This window comes from Oncorhynchus kisutch, linkage group LG8, assembly GCF_002021735.2.
Source record: "Oncorhynchus kisutch isolate 150728-3 linkage group LG8, Okis_V2, whole genome shotgun sequence".
Taxonomy (NCBI): domain Eukaryota; kingdom Metazoa; phylum Chordata; class Actinopteri; order Salmoniformes; family Salmonidae; genus Oncorhynchus; species Oncorhynchus kisutch.
Genome location: NC_034181.2, coordinates 77,074,675 through 77,095,875, shown reverse-complemented (window position 1 = coordinate 77,095,875; position 21,201 = coordinate 77,074,675). Strand labels below are relative to the sequence as shown.

The window sequence follows — 21,201 nt, the reverse complement described above, 5'->3', positions numbered from 1 at the left end:
AAATCGTTTTTATTTCTAGGTCTAGGCTAATCTATCTCTGGGAAACTGGTCCATAGTGTTCTTAGTTAGATTGAACAGTAGATGGCAGTAATCCCGTCTCTATGACCACACTGCGTAATGTACTCGATCTATTCTATGCGTTACAGTACGATGTATTTCAGTTACTCACGTAGCCTACATCTGGGCGGAGAGAGCTAGAAAATTCGCATTATTGAATTGTGATGTTCAGATTTATGCATCATTCGTTGTAAAAAAAATAACGACCAGCTGATCGAACAACTTGCACAGTGAGTTTTGTTTTGCTAAAAATACTTTACTGTTTAAATAATTATGTTGCCTAGATTTACTGAATTATTATGTTTTTTATAGAATTTCCGTTATTTGTAGGCCTATTTGCGTAATAGTTATAGTTGCGTAATGTTTTGGTTCACTCGTTAAAACTGTTGACACATTTACTGTAAAAGTTACTTTAAATGTTATGTTCAACTTTAAACGTACTACAATTTTTAAGGATTCATTAAGCCTTCATAAGCCGTTTATAAATAGGCCTATGTATGTTTAAGAAACGATTCCTAAAGCGAGTCAGCAGAATAAATAATAACTAAGCCGTCATCCCGCCTATGTTGCAGTAAAAAACTGAGGGATACAGCTGGAGAAATGTAACCACTCTCTTATTAATTCACAGAGCTATGTATGCAAGGACTGACCATCCATGATATCAACATTATACTTAAACAATAAGGCACGAGGGGGTGTGGTGTATGGCCAATATACCACGGCTAAGGGCTGTTTTTAAGCACAACGCAATGCAGAGTGCCTGGATAATACAGAGTGCTGTGGTGTATTGGCCATATACCACAAACCCTGAGGTGCCTTATTGCAGTAAAAATAAGTGTTTTGTCATACCTGTGTCTGATATATCACGGTTGTAAGCCAATCAGCATTCAGGGCTCGAACCACCCAATTTATCATGTAGTTTTAACCATGTTTTGAGGCTATATAGTGTTTGTTTACATTTACTCTATTTACAAACATTGGAGTAAAACAGGCTTATATTTTGGGTTCTGATGGGGTACGACAGTTGAACGAAACTCATGAGGCATTCTATAAATTATAATCTTCAAGAATCAATCTGTACATATTGTCAAATCTATTGGTCGCTAAATCCGGAGAAATTACAGACCATGTAAAAAGCGGTTGGTCACTAAATCCATAATGGGCTCCCGAGTGGCGCAGCGGTCTAAGGCACTGCATCTCAGTGCTAGATGCGTCACTACAGACCCTGGTTTGATTCCAGGCCGTATCACAACCGGCCGTGATTGGGAGTCCCCATAGGGAGCGGCACACAATTGGCCAAGCGTCGTTCGGGTCTGGCCGGGGGAGGCCATCATTGTAAATAAGAATTTGTTCTTAACTGACTTGCCTAGTTGAATAAAGGTTACATAAAAAATTAAAACCTGTCTAGACCAAGTAAAAATGGTTGGCTGGTATGCCCTCACCCGTCTGAGCGGTCGGCTGTGAATGCCCTCACCCGTCTGAGCGGTCGGCTGTGAATGCCCTCACCCGTCTGAGCGGTCGGCTGTGAATGCCCTCACCCGTCTGAGCGGTCGGCTGTGAATGCCCTCACCCGTCTGAGCGGTCGGCTGTGAATGCCCTCACCCGTCTGAGCGGTCGGCTGTGAATGCCCTCACCCGTCTGAGCGGTCGGCTGTGAATGATGATGTTGAGGCCCATCACAGTACTCTTGACAGTCACCACCATACACACACACGCAGACACATCTGTTTCCATTTGAAGAGGTGTATATGGATTTGGGAATCTGATTGGACGTGGAATCTTATTGTTGTGGTTCTATAAGACAAAGATTTGCACACATGTAAACAGTATTAGTTAAGGATTATAACTATGCACTATACCTATATGTACATAAATAAATGGAAATGGCATTATACTTGCAACATGTCTATAAAGGGCTATAAACACAGCATCACTATAAACATAAACTTAAACATTCACCTCTTGGAGAGAGAGAGAAACCAATTACTTTGCACAACATTCAGACATTCCTGTTGCCGTCAACAATACAAAGTTCTCTGAAACATGAGTCTTCTCCCTTCGGATGATGAGAACATTCTGACCTGAGTGGGTGGGTATGGTGTTCAGAGTCCAGATGCACATCTCCAAGAGTTCTGATTGGTTGGGAATGGCAGGGCTATGATGGGTGAGGGATAACCAAGGTAGGCTGAGCAGCCAAACTAACGGGACTGAAGGGAAACTGAAGGGACTGTGCGGTGAAGTTAGGTAGAGAGGAGAGGAGCAGGACTGCCTTTTTACACATATCCTTAATTTGTAAAAAGAAAATGTATGTAGCATCTGCTGATTTCCCCTTTAAGCAAATTTCATACTTTATAATTAGTGGCAAAGGATCACATTTGCCAAAGACCTGGATTTATATATAGGCCGAGACCTTTCATATCACACGTTATACAGTATTACTTTGTTTATAAATGATGTTGTGCTTATTAAGGCTTTATGAATGCCTGACCATAACTCTATTCTCTTGATTCCTGCTTACAAGCAAAAACTAAAGCAGGAAGTACCAGTGACTCGCTCAATACGGAAGTTGTCAGATGATGCAGATGCTAAGCTACAGGACTGTTTTGCTAGGACAGAATGAAATATGTTCCGGGATTCTTCTGATGGCATTGATGAGTATACAACATCAGTCACTGGATTCATCAATAAGTGCATCGATGATGTCGTCCCAACAATGACTGTATGTACATACCCCAACCAGAAGCCATGGATTACAGGCAACATCCGCACTGAGCTGCCGCTTCCAAGGAGCGGGACTCTAACCCGGACCCTTGTAAGAAATCCTGCTATGCCCTCTGATGAACCATCAAACAGGCAAAGCATCAATACAGGACTAAGACGGAATTGTACTACACCGTCTCTGTCGCTCATCGGATGTGGCAGGGCTTGCAAACTATTACGGACTACAAAGGGAAGCACACCCGCAAGCTTCCCAATGACACAAGCCTACCAGATGAGCTAAATAACTTATTTGCTTGCTTCGAGGAAAGCCACACTGAATCATGCATGAGAGCACCAGCTGTTCCGGATGACTGTGGGATCATGCTCTCGGGAGCCGATGTGAGTAAGACCTTTAAACAGGTCAACATTCACAAGGCCGCAGGGCCAGACAGATTACCAGGACGTGTACTCAGGGCATGCACTGACAAACTGGCAAGTGTCTTCACTGACATTTTCAACCTGTCCGTGACAGAGTCTGTAATACCAACATGTTTCAAGGAGACCACCATAGTTCCTGTGCTCAAGAACACAAAGGTAACCTGCCTAAATGACTACCGACCCGTAGCACTCACGTCTGTAGCCATGAAGGGCTTTGATAGGCTGGTCATGGATCACATGAACACCATGAACACCATTATCCCAGAAACCCTAGACCCACTCCAATTTGCATACCACCCCAAATGATCCATAGATGACTCATTCTCTATTGCTTTCCACACTGCCCTTTCCCACCTGGACAAAAGGAACACCTACGTGAGAATGCTATTCATTGACTACAGCTCAGCGTTCAACACCATAGTGCCCTCAAAGCTCATCACTAAGCTAAGGACCCTGGGACTAAACACCTTCCTCTGCAACTGGATCCTGGACTTCCTGATGGGCCGCCCTCAGGTGGTAAGGGTAGGTAACAACACATCTTCCACTCTGATCCTCAACACTGAGCCCCACAAGGGTGTGTGCTCAGTCCCCTCCTGTTCTCCCTGTTCACACATGACTGCATGGCCAAGCACGACTCCAACACATCATTAAGTTTGCAGATGACACAACAGTGGGTGTCCTGATCACCAACAACGATGATACATCCTATAGGGAGGAGGTCGGAGACCTAGGAGTGTGGTGCCAGGATAACAACCTCTCCCTCAACGTGATCAAGACAAAGGAGATGTTTGTGGACTACAGGAAAAGGAGGGCTGAGTACACCCCCATTCTCATTGACGGGGCTGTAGTGGAGCAGGTTGAGAGCGTCAAGTTCCTTGGTGTCCACATCATGGTCCAACCACACCAAACAAGTTGTGAAGAGGGCACGACAATGCCTATTCCCCCTCTTGAGAATGAAAATATCCTCAAAAGATTCTACAGCTGCACCATTGAGAGCATCCTGACTGGTTACATCACTGCCTGGTATGGCAACTACTCGGACCCCGACGGCAAGGCACTACAGAGGGTAGTGCGTACGGCCCAGTACATCACTGGGGCCAAGCTTCCTGCCATCCATGACCTCTATACCAAAAACTCCAGCCACCCAAGTCATAGACTGTTCTCTCTGCTACTCCATGGCAAGCAGTACAGGAGCACTCAGTCTAGGTCCAAAAGACTTCCTAACAGCTTCCACCCCCAAGTCATAAGACTCCTGAACAGCTAATCAAATGGCTACCCGGACTATTTGCAGTTTTATACTGCTGCTACTCTGTTTAAAAAAAAAAAATCTATGCATAGTTACTTTGCCTTTACCTACATGTACAGTACCAGTCAAAAGTTTGGACACTAACGGTTCTCTTTTGGTGAAGGAGAGTCGGACCAAAATGCGGCGTGTAGATTGCGATCCATGTTTAATCAACAAACGTAAAACACGAATCAATACAAAAAACTACAAAAACAAACGTGGAAACGTAACGAAAACCAAAACAGCCCTATCTGGTGAAAACACAAAGACAGGAACAATCACCCACAAACACACAGTGAAACCCAGGCTACCTAAATATGGTTCCCAATCAGAGACAATGACTAACACCTGCCTCTGATTGAGAACCATATCAGGCCAGACATAGAAATAGACAAACTAGACAATGAAACATAGAATGCCCACTCAGCTCACACCCTGACCAACCAAAACATAGAAATATACAAAGTAAACTATGGTCAGGGTGTGACAGACACACCTACTCATTCCAGGGTTTTTCTTTAATTTTACTATTTTCGCCATTGCACAATAATAGTGCAGACATCAAAACTATGAAATAACATATATGGAATCATGTAGTAACCAAAAAAGTGTTAAACAATTCAAAATATATTTTATATTTGAGATTCTTCAAAGTAGCCACCCTTTGCCTTGCACACTCTTGGAATGTCTTTGTGAGACGCAGAGTAGGTGAACAGATGATCTTTACATGTGTGGGTCCCACCGTGAAGCATTAAGAAGGAGGTGTGATGGTGTGGGGGTGCTTTGCTGGTGACACTGTCAGTGATTTATTTAGAATTCAAGGCACACTTAACCAGCATGGCTACCAGAGCATTTTGCAGCGATACACCATCGCATCTGGTTTGCGCTTTGTGGGGCTATTATTTGTTTTTCTGCAGGACAATGACCCAACACACCTCCAGGCTGTGTAAGGGCTATTTGACCAAGGTAGGAAAGGGGTGAAGTGCTGCATCAGATGACCTGGCCTCCACAATCACCCGACCTCAACCCAATTGAGATGGTTTGGGATGAGTTGGACCGCAGAGTGAAGGAAAAGCAGCCAACAAGTGCTCAGCATATGTGGGAACTCCTTCAATACGGTTGGAAAAGCATTCCAGGTGAAGCTGGTTGAGAGAATACCAAGAGTGTGCAAAGCTGTCATCAAGGCAAGGGGTGGCTACCGTGAAGAATCTAAAATCTAAAATACATTTTAATTTGTTTAACACTTTGGTTACTACATGATTCCATATGTGTTATTTCATAGTTGTGATGTCTTCTATTATTCTACAATGTAGAAAATAGTACAAATAAAGAAAAACCCTTGAATGAGTAGGTGTGTCCAAATTTTTGACTGGTACTGTATATATTACCTCAATTACCTCGACTAACCTGTGCACCGCACATTGACTCTGTACCAGTACCCCCTGTATATAGCCTCACTACTGTTATTTTATTGTTGCTCTTTAATTATTTGTTATTTTTCTATTTTCTCCATTTTTTTCCTTCTTAAACTGCATTGTTGTTTTAGGGCTTGTAAGTAAGCATTTCACTGTAAGGTCTACTACACCTGTTGTATTCGGCACATGTGACTAATACAATTTGATTTGATAAAGAGTTTATACATTGTAGTTTGTTTAAAGTGGTACCAAAAGTTAAAAGTACTGGACTAATTGAAGTTACCACGTCTTAAAATTATTTTATTTATAGAATATGATATCGCGGATACTCCATGGAGGTGATTTTCTAAACCTGGGGACGAACTTGATGCTGTGTTTTCTCTGTGGGATGACATCAGGAGATCCTACAACAGGAAGTGTATTTGGCTTGATGACAAAATATTCTTTGATTGATGGGTAAGTAAACAGAGGAAAGTTGTCTTAGTTATTCTGGTTTTCCTAAAATAGAGACAAGTTTATCCTACAGTATCCCTTATTATTGGTTGATGATATATTTGTCTGTTCAGAGATACATAGACATTTTTTGCCATACCATATGCAGCCTAAAATATTAATAGCTCATGGATTTTCAACAGTAAACTTTTGGGACTTCACCACCAAGTATCCAAACAAGTGTGGTTCCAAATACAAATAATGATCATCCCATACTGAGTAATTCAGTATGTAACTCGCCCACACACACGTGGTACTGTATGGAGCTGTCGCTTTAGAAATGTGATATATAAAAATGTCTCCCTCCGGCTCCACCTTGAGTCCCTCGCCTCTATTACATCTGACTGCCTCATCTCTCTCTCTCCTAGACATAATGACCTAGCTTTGATGCTGAGGATTCTCCACGGCAACAGACTGAGTCAGGTTGACCTGCACAACATCAGCAAAGTGGCCACAGACATCAACAGACTCACAACGGGACACGTCGGCGCTCAGGTCGGTTAATATATGGTTGGTAAATAGTGTGTGTGTGATTGTGTATGCGTGTGCATGTTTGTGTGAGTGTGTGAGTGTGTATGTGTGTCCGTGCATGTGCACACTGAGTTGTACTAAAGCCATAATACCCTTCTAACTCAAGTGTTGCTCTCTGACCCCCTGCTTTGTCTCTGCCCCATCCCATGCTCTGATCAGGTGTTTGCAGCCTACGTGTTGTGTGGCGCCCAGGCGAAGGATGCTGTGAGGCTCACACTGGAACAGATAGACGTGATCAACCGTATGTGTACGGAGAACCCAGAACTGGAGCTAGTTACATCTGCCAAAGGTACAATATACCAGGGATAGGCAAGTAGATTCAGCTACGGGCCGATATTTTTGGGTGAGAATGGTCGTTGGCCCGTAACATAATTATAATAATTTGTACACTGTAAATGGACCACAAATAGGCCCAATAAGAGATAGCATTTGAAAATAACAATAGTTTCATACTTTGATTACATTGAGACATGATCATGTTTCTTTTTTTATTTGTAGGAATACTTGGGAACAAATTTCTTAAGTTATTATATATTTCTTTCTGAATTCCTGGTGATTTTAGTATTTTTTCCCCCTCTGTGGTGCTTTGCCTTTGCCATACCAAGTGATGATGCAGCCAGTCAAGATGCTCTCAATGGTGCAGCTGTAGAGCTTTTTGAGGATCTTTTCAGCCTCCTGATGGGGAAGAGGTGGCTGTGTGTGTGGACCATGTTAAGTCCGTAGTGATGTGAATGCCAAGGAACTTGAAGCTCCCGACCTGCTCCACTACAGCCCCAACGATGTGGATGGGGGCGTGCTCTCCCCCTTTTTCCTGTAGTCCACGATCAGTTCCTTACTGACATTGAGGGAGAGGCTGTTGTCTCTGATCTCCTCCCAGTAGGCTGTCTCATTTCTGTCGGTATTCAGGCCTACTACCATCGTGTTGTCAGCAAACTTGATGATGGTTTTGGAGTTGTGAGTGAACAGGGAGTACAGGAGGGGACTAATCACATACCCCTGAGGGGCCCCTGTGTTGAGGTGTTGTTGCCTACCCTCACCACCTGGGGGGCGGCCTCTCGGGAAGTCCAGGATCCAGTTGCAGAAGGAGGTGTTCAGTCCCAGGGTCCAGAGCTTTGTGATGAGCTTGGAGGGGACTATGGTGTTGAAAGCTGAGGTGTAGTCTATGAACAGTATTCTCTCATAGTTATTTCCCCTCTTGTCCAGGTGGGAGAGAGCAGTGTGAAGTTTAATTGAGATTGCAGTGGGTCCAGGATGTCTGGGATGATGGTGTTGATGTGTGTCATGACCAGCCTTTCAATGCACTTCATAAATACAGATGCGAGTGGTACTGGACGATAGTCATTTAGGCAGGTTACCTTGGAGTTCTTAGGAACAGGAACAATGGTGGGCAGCTTCAAACATGTTCGGCTTACAGACTGGGCAAGGAGACACTTGCCAGTTGGTCTTCTGGCCTGTAATTTACGCTCTCTGAAGTAATTTTTTGGGTTCTTCAAATGGGTCTTTCCACCAATATATGGAAATGCGTGGATGTCTAAGTGGCTTGATGCCTAGTAAAAACATATTTCTGCCCAATTTACAGTAGTATGATGATAATGAATATGATGATGATGATGATGTGTGTGTGTATCATGTGTGTATTCAACAGGACTAAATGACACTAAGAGGATAGCATGTCTGATCAGCATTGAGGGAGGTCATTCTATAGACAGCAGCCTGCCAACCCTGCGTATGTTTTACCAGCTGGGGGTTCGCTCCATGGCCCTCACACACACCTGCAACACGCCTTGGTGAGCACACGCACACATGCACACACACGCACGCACGCATGCACGCACGCACGCACACACACACACACACACACACTTATGACTTCCTCGCTGTCATCAAATGAGCAAAAGGACAATATAGGAATAAGGTGGAATCATATTAAACAGGCTCCGACACCCGCCGCATGTGGCAGGGGCTACAGTCCATTACGGATTACAAAGGAAGACCAACTGTGATCTGCCAAACGATGCCTTTCTACCAGACGAAACTGCATTTTATACGCGCTTTGTCAGCAACAACATGATCTCGCTCTCCTAGGCCGACGTGAGAAGAGTCTTTAATCAGGTCAACACCCGCAAGGCCATGCGCCTTGATGGTATTCCAGGGCGCGTTGTCAGAGCATGCACAGAACAGCTGGCAGGCATATTCACAGTCATTTCCAACCTCTCCTTGTCCCAGGCTGTAATCCTCACGTTTTAAGATGATCACAATCATTCCTGTACCTAAGAACTCTAAGGCTTCATGCCACAATGATTACCGCCTTGTAGCATTCACTTCCGTAATCATGAGGTGCTTTGAGAGACTGTTTATGGCACATTATCTCTACCATCCCAGCCACCCTAGACCCATTCCAATTTGCATACCGCCCAAACAAATCCATAGATGACGCAATCTCTATTGCTCTCCACACAATCAAATCAAATCTAATTTTATTTGTCACACACATGGTTAGCAGATGTTAATGCGAGTGTAGCCAAATGCTTGTGCTTCTAGTTCTGACCATGCAGTAATATCTAACAAGTAATCTAACCTAACAAATTCACAACAACTACCTTATACACACAAGTGTAAAGGAATGAATAAGAATATGTACATATAAATATATGGATGAGCGATGGCCGAACGGCATAGGCAAGATGCAGTAGATGGTATAGAGTACAGTATATTCACATGATATGAGTAATGTAGGGTATGTAAACATGATATAAAGTGGCATTGTTTATAGTGGCTAGTGATACATTTATTACATCAAGATGGCAAGATGCAGTAGATGGTATAGAGTACATTATATACATATGAGATGAGTAATGTAGGGTATGTAAACATTATATAAAGTTGCATTGTTTAAAGTGGCTAGTGATACATTTATTACATCAATTTTTCCATTATTAAAGTGGCTAGAGATTTGAGTCAGTATGTTGGCAGCAGCCACTCAATGTTAGTGATGGCTGTTTAACAGTCTGATGGCCTTGAGATAGAAGCTGTTTTTCAGTCTCTCGGTCCCTGCTTTGATGCACCTGTACTGAACTCGCCTTCTGGATGATAGCGGGGTGAACAGGCAGTGGCTCGGTTGGTTCTTGTCCTTGATGATCCTTCCTGTGACATCGGGTGGTGTAGATGTCCTGGAGGGCAGGTAGTTTGCCCCCATTGATACGTTGTGCAGACCTCACTACCCTCAGGAGAGCCTTACGGTTATGGGCAGAGCAGTTGCCGTACCAGGCGGTGATACAGCCCGACAGAATGCTCTCGATTGTGCATCTGTAAAAGTTTGTGAGTGTTTTTAGTGGCAAGCCGAATTTCTTCAGCCTCCTGAGGTTGAAGAGGCGCTGCTGTGCCTTATTCACCATGCTGTCTGTGTGGGTGGACCAATTCAGTTTGTCTGTGATGTGTACACCGAGGAACTTAAAACCTTCTACCCTCTCCACTACTGTCCCGTCGATGTGGATAGGGGGCTGCTCCCTCTGCTGTTTCCTGAAGTCCACAATCATCTCCTTTGTTTTGTTGACATTGAGTGGGAGGTTATTTTCCTGACACCACAGTCCGAGGGCCCTCACCTCCTCCCTGTAGGCCGTCTCGTCGTTGTTGGTAATAAAGCCTAACACTGTAGTGTCGTCTGCAAACTTGATGATTGAGTTGGAGGCGTGCATGGCCACACAGTCGTGGGTGAACACGGAGTACAGGAGAGGGCTGAGAACGCACCCTTGTGGGGCCCCAGTGTTGAGGATCAGCGGGGTGGAGATGTTGTTACCTACTCTCACCACCTGGGGGCGGCCCGTCAGGAAGTCCAGGACCCAGTTGCACAGGGCGGGGTCGAGACCCAGGGTCTCAAGCTTAATGACGAGTTTGGAGGGTACTATGGTGTTAAATGCTGAGCTGTAGTCGATAGGAATAGAAATACCTACGTGAGAATGCTGTTCATTGACTACAGCTCAGCGTTCAACACCTTTATCCCCTCCAATCTCGCCACCAAGCATATGACTGGGTCTGAAAACCTCCTTCTGCAACTGGATCCTGGACTTCCTGACGGGCCGACCCCAGTTGGTGAGGGTAGACAACATCAGCTTCTATCCCCAAGCGATACAACTGATAAATAGCTACACGGACTGAGTTTACCCTGTAACTTTATTGACCTTTTATTTTCATATTTGCCCTCTCACAGAGCCCTACACACTCAAACACACTATCACTCCAACACACACAAACACTCACTCCATATTTTGCTCACTAACATATACATATATACTGACTCTACACACCTGCACACTCACTCACATGCAAGCTGCTGCTACTCTGTTTATCTTATATCCTGTTGTCTAGCGCCCTTACCCCTATACATACAGTATCTACCTCCATCACTCCAGTATCCCTGCACATGGAAGTATGGTATTGGATATTACTTTTTAAATATTTATTGTGCAGTATATAGTATGCTTACTTATTTACTTTATATTTCTTATTCTTATTTCTTGTGTTTTTCTGTTGTTGTAATACATTGTTATTGATTATTGCGTTGTTGGGTTTTGAGTTTGCACGAAAGGCATTTCACTGTACTTGTGCATGTGATATTAAAACTTAGACTCATGCACAATATTTGTTATATTTTGGTTTGACATCTTAGGTTCTTGCCTCTGGGCTATAACACAGTCGTTTTTTTATTGCTTCAGGGCTGAGTCCTCCTCAACAATTTATGATGTCTATCAAAGAGAAAATGACAGCCTAACAGACTTCGGTAAGGTAAGGTCAACCTTTAACACTAAGTCTGTGTTCAAGCCAATACTTGTAGCCTACGCTGGTCACTTCAGGTGTCATACTGGAGCGTAATGACATTTCGGCACACTTATGTCTTCAGGGACACCTGAAGTCAACAAGCTGGAGAGGTTAGAACGCCGGGGCGGTCCCTTCAGGCCTCCTATATACTGCTACACAGACAAGTTATATTTGCATGAGTGACATGATTTATTATTCATCATTGGCTCCTGCATGTGATGGACCAATACCTCACGAGGCTTCCTCTCTCCAAGTTGAGACCTTGAAACTGAAATACCTGAAATAACCAAAACAGCCAGAGTAATGTTCTGGGTGTACTGCCAAGTTGCTTATCAGTGATAGAGAGGATTCCTCCATACACGTTCAGTCAGTAACCCACATGAACCCATCCAAATGGTTATTAGAAAAGAAGCATTGATTTGATACACAAACATAACATTTTCCTTCACAGTCTCTAGGAGTTGTACACAAACATTCTTGATCCTTGACGATTTTTAGGGAGTTGTGTAAGACTGATGTGATCCTCAGTCTCAACTGAGTGTTTTACTGTTTGTAGTGTTTACTGTTTGTAGATAAGTGGCGCAAAGTGTTGTATGTTTTTCACTATCAGCAGATATGCACAATGACGTACATAGAGCACGTAATATATAATTACTGGGAAACCTCACAGCAAGTGGTAACATGCTTTTCCTGTCCTCTCCCTCTCCCTCTCTCTCTGCCTTTCTCTCTCTTTCTCTCTCTCTGTCTTTCTCCCTCTCTCTCTCTCTGTCTCTCTCTCTCTCTCTTTCTCTCTCTCTCTCTCTCTCTCTCTCTCTCTCTCTCTCTCTCTCTCTCTCTCTCTCTCTCTCTCTCTCTCTCTCTCTCTCTCTCTTTCTCTCTCTCCCTCCCTCTCTCTGTCTTTCTCTCTCTCTCTCCCTCTCTCTCTCTCCCTCTCTCTCTCTCTCTCTCTCTCTCTCTCTCTCTCTCTCTCTCTCTCTGTCTTTCTCTCTCTCTCTCTCTCTCTCTCTCTCCCTCTCTCTCTCTCTCTCTCTCTCTCTCTCTCCCTCTCTCTCTCTCCCTCTCTCTCTCTCTCTCTCTCTCTCTCTCTCCCTCCCTCTGTCTTTCTCTCTCTCTCTCTCTCTCTCTCTCTCCCTCTCTCTCTCTCTCTCTCTCTCTCTCTCTCTCTCTCTCTCTCTCTCTCTCTCTCTCCCTCTCTCTCTGTCTTTCTTTCTCTCAGGATGTGGTGAAGGAGATGAACAGATTGGGGATGATAGTAGACCTGTCCCATAGTTCCTGGGCCACAGCCAGGGCAGTACTGCAGATCTCTAAGGCTCCAGTTATTTTCAGCCACTCCTCAGCCCATGCCGTGTGTAACCACAGCCGCAATGTTCCTGATGACCTGCTCCGCGAACTGGTGAGAGCCCTGACAAGAACTCTCTCTCTCTGTCTCTCTCTTTCTCTCTCTCTCTAAAACTCCTCCATCACTCCCCCCTTTCAACCACCATCGGCACGGTCACTCATTGTGGGTGGCCTGTGTTTACTCCTTATCAGGAGAGTCTCTTGGAAGAGTCTCTTTCTGCAATGTTTCTTTAATCCACTTATCCTTTATTTGCATTTCCTGTTTTACAGTGTCTTCAGAAAGTTTTCTTTATTTGGACTATTTTCTATATAGTAGGATAATAGTGAAGACATCGAAACTATGAAATAACACATATGGAATCATGTAGTAACCAGAAAAGTGTTAAACAAATCTAAATATATTTAATATTTGAGATTCTTCAAAGTAGCCAACCTTTGCCTTGATGACAGCTTTGCACACTCTTGGCATTCTCTCAACCATCTTCATGAGGTAGTCACCTGGAATGCATTTAAATTAACTGGTGTGCCTTGTTAAAAGTACATTTCTCAAATTTCTTCCTTCTTAATGCGTTTGGGCAAATCAGTTGTGTTGTGACAAGGTAGGGGATGTTTACAAAAGATAGGCCTATTTGGTAAAAGACCAAGTCCATATATGCTAAAAACAGCTCAAATAAGCAAAGAGAAACAACAGTCCATCATTAATTTAAGACATGAAGTTCAGTCAATACAGAAAATGTCAAGAACTTTGAAAGTTTGTTCAAGTGCAGTCTGAAAAACCATGAAACTGGCTCTCATGAGGACCGCCACAGGAAAGGAAGACCCAGAGTTAGTTCATTAGCGTTACCAGCCTCAGAAATTGCAGCCCAAATAAATGCTTCACAGAGTTCAAGTAACATACACATCTCAACATCAACTGTTCAGAGGAGACTGAGTGAATCAGGCCTTCATGGTCAAATTTCTGCAAAGAAACCACTACTAAAGGACACCAATAAGAAGAAGACTTGCTTGAGCCAAGAAACATGATCAATGGACATTAGACCGGTGGAAATCTGTCCTTTGGTCTGATGAGTCCAAATTTGCGATTTTTGGTTCCAACCGCCATGTCTATGTGAGATGCAGAATAGGTGAACGGATGATCTCTACATGTGTGGTTCCCCCCCGTCAAGCATGGAGGAGGAGGTGTGAAGGTGTTAGGGGTGCTTTGCTATTGACACTGTCAGTGATTGATTTAGAATTCAACCTTCTGCAGCGACAGGCTATCCCATCTGGTTTGCTCTTAGTGGGGCTATCATTTGTTTTTCAACAGGACAATGACCCAACACACCTCCAGGCTGTGTAAGGAATGCAGCATCAAATGAGCTGGCCTCCACAATCATCCAACCTCAACCCAATTGAGATGGTATAGGATGAGTTGGACTGCAGAGTGATGGAAAAGCAGCCAACAAGTGTTCAGCATAGGTGGGAACTCCTTCAAGGCTGTTGGAAAAGCATTCCAGGTGAAGCTGGTTGGGAGAATGTCAAGAGTGTGCAAAGCTGTCATCAAGGCAAAGGGTGGATTTGTTTAACACTTTTTTGGTTACTACATGATTTTTTCATAGTTTTGAAGTCTTAACTTTTATTCCACAATGTAGAAAATAGTAAAAAAAAGAAAAACCCTTGAATGAGTCGGTGTCCAAACTCTTGACTGGTACTGTATATTTTTTTCCATCTACACACGATAACCCATAATGACAAAGTGAAAAACATGTTTTTAGAAATGTTGCAAATTTATTGAATTTGAAACTGAAATCCAGAAATATTTAATTTACAAAAGTATTTACACCCCTGAATCAATACATTTTTGAATCACGTTTGGCAGCGATTACAGCTGCAAGTCTTTCTGGGTAAGAGCTTTGCACACCTGGATTGTAAAATATTTGCACATTATTATTTTTTTTTATTCTTCAAACTCTGTGAAGTTGGTTGTTGATCATTGCTAGACAGCCCTTTTCAAGTCTTGCCATAGATTGTCAAGCCAATTTAAGTCAACACTGTAACCAGACTACTCAGGAACACTCAATGTCGTTTGGTAAGAAACTCCAGTATGTTTTGGCCTTGTGTTTTAGGTTATTGTCCTGCTGAAAGGTGAATTTGTTTCCCGATGTCTGTTGGAAAGCTGACTGAACCGAGTTTTCCTCTAGGATTTTGCCTGTGCTTAGCTGTATTCCGTTTCTTTTTATTTAAAAAACTCCATAGTCCTTGCCGATGACAAGCATACCCATAACATGATGCAGCTACCACCATGCTTGAAAATATGAAGACTGATACTAAATGATGTGTCGTTTTGGATTTGCCCCAAGTATAACGCTTTGTATTCTTTGCCACATTTTTTTGCTGTTTTACTTTAGTGGCGTATTGCAAACAGGATGCATGTTTTAGAATATTTTTCCTTCTTCACTCTGTCACATAGGTTAGTATTGTGGAGTAACTACAATGTTCTTGATCCATCCTCAGTTTTCTCTTATCACAACCATTCAACTCTGTAACTGTTTTAAAGTGACCATTGGCCTCATGGTGAAATCCGTGAGTGGTTTCCTTCCTCTCCGGCAACTGAGTTAGGAAGGACGCCTGTATCTTTGTAGTGACTGGGTGTATTGATACACCATCCAACGTGTAATTAATATCTTCAGCATGCTCAAAGGATTATTAAATGTCTGCCTTTAAAAAAATATATATATCTACCAATAGATGCCCTTCTTTGCGAGGCTTTGTGGTTGAATCTGTGTTAGAAATTCACAGCTCGACCGTGGGACCTTACAGATAATTGTATGTGTTGTACAGAGATGAAATAGTCATTCAAAAATAATGCTAAACACAAGTTTTGCGATCCAAGTGAGTCCATGCAACTCATAATGTGACTTATTAAGCACATTTTTACTCTTGAAATTATTTAGGCTCGCCATAATAAAGGGGTTGAATACTTATTGACTCAAGACATTTCAGCTTGTCATTTTTGATTTAATTTGTAAAAATGTCTAAAACATAATTCCACTTTGATATTATGAGGTGGAAATATGTGGAAACCGTCAAGGGGTGTGAATACATTCTGAAGGCACTGTATCTACATGGCTGGAAGGTCACTGGAAGTGTGGAATGTTTTTTTAATGTTCTATTCTGGGTGTGTTGTTGTTTCAGAAGGAGAACGGAGGACTCATCATGGTTAATCTGCACAGTGGGTTTGTGGCTTGCCATGGCCAAGCCAATATCTCCATTGTGGCTGGTGAGCAGTTGCCTTTGATTAAGCGCAAAATTGGCTGCCTTGTTATCAATCAAGACGTGTTTAGAAGACCAGTATCAAGAACATCAATAACATGTGTACACATGATTTATCTTATGATTATCTTATCTTCTGATATTCCTCTTACTTTTTGCAGATCATTTTACCCACATTAGGAAGGTGGTTGGATCTGAGTCAATAGGAATAGGAGGGGACTTTGATGGAGCTTCTAAGTAAGAACTTTTACCTCAGAGTAAGAGCAGCACATTCAGCGTTAGTTCATTAATACAGCCATGTTATGCTCCAGCTTGAATGCTATCAGAATGACTCACTTTTTTGTAAGCAGACTGGTAACATATAGCAGCTGCATTTTAAGTGGCCTGAGGCTTTGAGTAATACATAGCCTGTTATGTTCTACTGTCTGAAGGTTTCCTCTTGGATTAGAGGATGTGTCCAAGTATCCCGCTCTGATCCAGGAGCTGATGAAGAGACACTGGACAGAGAGCGAGTTGTCCGGGGTCCTCAGACACAACTTCCTACGTGTGTTCAAGGAGGTCGAGAAAGTGAGTGCTAAATGAACAAAAGCTCTGTGTTTTTGCTCGTTATAAAGGCTCAATGCTACAGTGTGAGTACACCTGCAGTAGTAACATCAAAGGAATGACAGGAATGAAAGGCATCTCTGTCTGGGACTGAATGTCCGAGTGTCTGAGTACTTTGTGGTATGAAGGGAACTGAGAACTGGAAAAAGAGCCTTGTATAGTGCATGGAAAATCCCACTTGTTTTTTCTTGTTCAGTAGAGTCACTGTCATAGCATAATAACACAGTGTAAACTTCTCTCTCTCTCCCTCCCTCCTTCCCTCTATCCCTCCCCCAGGAGCGTGACAGGCAGAAAGCGAAAGGAACTCTCCCCAGTGAAGCTCAGATCGACTTGACTAGGGTTCAGAACCCCTGCAGACTGGTACTCAGGCGACCTGACCACCAGACGACAAAGATGGAACAGATGTACTCCAAGGGCCACAGTGAACTGGTGGTCCCCAGGAGTCTGGTCTGGACCATGGTTATACTAATCTCCTGCCTCTGTGTCCTGATGGACCATTAAGACTATAATATGGCCTGGATTCAATCAGATCCAGCGGTAACCCAGGTTGACCGATATCCTGATAGCGGATGTTTTGGCAGTATTGGAGGTGTAGCTGCAGTGTGAACTGACAAATAAGTGTGTGGCTGCTCTTTTGTGTCACCAACCACTCCCTTCCTTATTATCCCTACGCATTAGATGTTCAAAACGACAATAGAAAGTGCAGACTCTCTCGACAATAGATATTATGAAATGCATGTTTTCATTTGAATTTGGATGGTGGGATTTATTAGTCTATGTAGACAATAGACCATTACGCATTTGTGTTTGAGTGTTTGAACTTGTAATGTGGCTACATGAACTAACATTTGTTGGATATAAAGTCGGTGTGGTTTCATTGCATCCAATGACAGTGTCCACGATAATGTAACATAAGGAGCAGCTCTAACGCAGGTCCACCTTCAACACTGCCAAAACAACCAGATGTCGACTAGCACGCTTGTGCTTGACTTGCGCAGGAGCCCACTGGAGCTGAGTACCTGCACCTCAACTTCTCTACTGCTTGAGCTTGTTTTACTCTTATGGAATATTAGCTCAAAAGTATAGTGGAGCTCCTGCACCTAAATATAAACAGTACCAGCACCCGAAATGAGTATCGGAACCTATTTAGTAGTACTACTAGTGTTGTATTACAATACACTATCTACTACAACCATGTTTCTCCGACAGTGACAAGCCTAGCATGAACGTGTTTACTGTGTCACTGCTTACATGTGATCTTCCCTACAAAGAACTTTACCTCATTTTTTTGTTGTTGGTCATTTTGACCTTGAATGAGTTGTATATTTACACAATGCTCTGCACACACTTTATACTATATTACATTGAGTTTAATGTAACAATCACTTTTTAACTCTATTTACATATCTCATTCTAAAAATATATCTGTGTTATGTTTGTTAAATGATACAATCAAGGCCACAAGGTCATACTGAGGCATTTACAAACTATCTTTATTTCTCTGAGGACACAGATCTTGATGTCCATCAGACAAACTTGAGTTTCACAATGACACTGTTTCATAGAAAGACGATTTCATCTTAAAATGAACATTAATGTAACATTTCCTCACAAGGGTGTACAGTGAAACAGTATGCAACATGTTAACATACTGTAATGCCTCCTACAGTCATCTCAGGAATGTTGTATTCTGTATTCATAGGTTATATCGTATTTATTTTGCCTTTCTCTTAAGTAAATAATTCTTTGTTTTCTGTTTTTCTACCATCTTATTTTATGAACACATTGATATATCTGAAGTCAAGATAGTTCAATTCTAGTTGAATAGGGAAATGAATCATGATTTTATTGGTAAGTTCAGATAAATACTCTTTGCCTTTACAGCTCTTGCAGTCTACAGGAAAGGAAAGGAAACGTGTGCACATGCTCCTCTGTTCAGGTGGCCCTGTAAGTAGTCTTCATGCCTATAATAAAGACTTTTGGACAGAAATAGTAGATTAAATGTCATGTATAATTGTCAATGATTTAAAACATCTTCTCTTTCAACAATTCCAAATTATAATCCAGTAAAATAATGCTTCAAAACAATCTCTGGCATCCACATTTACATTTACAAGCACTCTCTGTGCCATCTGTTTAAATACCCCAACTGGCATTTCATTATCTACAATACGAAAAATCTTATCCTCATCGGGGGAAGGTTGAGAAAATAAATAAGAAAATAAATAACAAAAGTTATTATTCCACCAACCATAAAAAGGTTGTGAAAAAAGAACTAACATTGTCACTCTACACAGAGGACTTCATAAGGACCACCCAAGACTGTGCTATCTGGCAAGCTAATCCTTGATGAGGGAAAGCCCACCATATTTTATTTTATGCAAACAACACAAATACTGACTCAGTCGGCATAGAAAATTCATGTTTGATGGATGTATGTGTAAAAGTAGCAGTTGTTAATGGTCTCCTATTGCAGAAATAGGTTTGTGAATGACCCAAGCTTTAGTTGCCTTGGCAATAAGGGATTCATGAGGGAATTATAGCATGTCATCTTTAAAGGCTACTGTCCTCATGGAAGGCAATACTTTCTGCAGAAATGCCAGGCAAATTATTATTGCTTCCTGTGGTCCTCAAATACCACAATAAAAGTCCTCTTAATTCCATCATTAATTGGAACAGTTGGTATGTACTGTATGTTGAGGATCGGCTGGATGCTGCTGCCGGTGCTGCAGTGCCCCCAGTGGTCGGGGTGGAATGTCTCCTTTCGAGGCAGTGTCGTGACCTGTGACCCGAGTGGTTTCTGATAGGTCAGGAGTAGATAGTGATGACCTCTCGTCCTCCTCCTCTCACCAGCAGCACTCTCTCCAGACCTTCTGTCAGCACCTCCAGAAACTCCATATCTGGGCCAGAGTTAAGCACTGTTATAACCAGCAACTCTGCATCACTGCACCTGCGATTACATCTGCAAATCTGTGTACACAACAGATTTGATGTTCAGCTTAAAAGCCAGTAGTCTTTCATCTCGGGTCACATTGCCAAATCTTTTGTGTATGCTGTCTGGCCGTCTACTCCTACTCATTCTTTCACCTTTTACACAACTCATGCTACACTCAACCCCAAATGACAATCCCCAAATTACACTCCCTAACCCCATAATGAGCCCTAAAACATTGTCCTAAAAATGAAATATTGTACCACACAGACCTCTAAGACCAGTGTTGTCCAGTACAATGAGAACGGCTGTTAGTGAAGGATACAGTTCTCATCTCCGTCTGTGTTGCGTGGCGGCCCCGGCATGTTGAGCAGCACCAGGCGAGCATCATGGGACTTGTTGACAATCACCTCGTTCAGCTTCACTGCTGTGTGCATCCGCCGCACATTGGACTGGTCCCTGGGACACAACCACATACAGATGTTACAAATGCAATCCAGAATATTCAATTATTTAAAGGGATAGTTCACCCAAATTATACATTGATTTCCTTACCCCGTATGCAGTCTATGGACAACGAATGACAGCAATCCAGTTTCCCTGGCTCTGTTTCCACATGCTCACGTCATGGGACCGATATTATAATTTTTCACTCGTGTCCATATCATCCGAAAGTATCTACAATTGATTTTGAACCTCAAAAAAGTACCTTATAGAAATTTTGAACATGATGCGCAAAAAAATGTGAATATTGGTCCCATGATTTTAATGGGATTTGTGCCACAAATGCTAAAACGTTAGTATGTGGAAACGGTGCCAAGGAAACTATACCAAAGCATGGATTGCTGTCATACCTTGTACATAGACTGCATACAGGGTAAGAAATCCAATGTAATTTTGTAATTTGGGTGAACTATCCCTTTAACAATGCCGTGGAATAATGTTCAGATATCCAACAGTGGACAGCGTGAACCAACTCAGTCATTAAGCAGAAAGACATCAAGTGCAGTTCACATAACAAAGCACACCCCACCCCGCCATCCAATCCATTGCATGGAATTTACAGACTCAGAGTGATCAGAATAACATATCACTAAAAGTAATTTACAGACAGGGTGATCAGATTAACATATTACTCACAGGAATCTACGGACAGAGTGATCAGAATAACATCTAATTAAAAGGAATTTACAGACAGGGTGATCAGATTAACATATTACTCACAGGAATCTACAGACAGAGTGATCAGATTAACATATTACTCACAGGAATCTACGGACAGAGTGATCAGAATAACATCTAATTAAAAGGAATTTACAGACAGAGTGATCAGATTAACATATT

General features: G+C 42.5%; 2 protein-coding genes across 4 annotated transcripts in view; one reads left to right on the top strand and one right to left on the bottom strand.

Moving 5' to 3' along the window:
- The first annotated feature begins 121 nt into the window (after positions 1-121).
- On the top strand, positions 122-18,918 carry LOC109880631 (dipeptidase 2). The gene is made up of 11 exons (XM_031831250.1): positions 122-287; positions 6,205-6,350; positions 6,755-6,881; positions 7,077-7,206; positions 8,563-8,704; positions 11,630-11,699; positions 12,949-13,125; positions 16,245-16,329; positions 16,484-16,559; positions 16,754-16,889; positions 17,202-18,918. The coding sequence occupies exons 2-11, from the start codon at positions 6,208-6,210 to the stop codon at positions 17,424-17,426; spliced, it is 1,311 nt and encodes a 436-aa protein (XP_031687110.1). The 5' UTR covers positions 122-287; positions 6,205-6,207; the 3' UTR covers positions 17,427-18,918.
- The window catches only part of LOC109880634 (solute carrier family 12 member 4-like), a 42,832-nt gene continuing 40,025 nt past the window's right edge, over positions 18,395-21,201 (bottom strand). For 2 of the 3 annotated variants that reach the window (XM_031831248.1, XM_031831249.1), the window contains exons 23-24: positions 20,183-20,316; positions 18,395-19,825 (exon numbers count right to left, since the gene is read on the bottom strand). In XM_031831248.1, the coding sequence (XP_031687108.1) occupies positions 19,734-19,825; positions 20,183-20,316 (226 nt within the window). In that variant the 3' untranslated portion in view covers positions 18,395-19,733. The remainder of the gene's footprint in view (positions 19,826-20,182; positions 20,317-21,201) is intronic. The other variant, XR_004210910.1, reaches the window with a different exon arrangement.

What these genes read in the sequence shown, in the direction of transcription:
- LOC109880631 (XM_031831250.1), top strand. Translation starts at nt 6,208, where the DNA reads ATGATATCGCGGATACTCCATGGAGGTGATTTTCTAAACCTGGGGACG. An exon ending in GCCTAACAGACTTCGGTAAG is followed by an intron (nt 11,700 to 12,948) that starts GTAAGGTCAACC and finishes TCTTTCTCTCAG; the next exon opens with GATGTGGTGAAGGAGATGAA. An exon ending in TGTTCAAGGAGGTCGAGAAA is followed by an intron (nt 16,890 to 17,201) that starts GTGAGTGCTAAA and finishes TCCCTCCCCCAG; the next exon opens with GAGCGTGACAGGCAGAAAGC.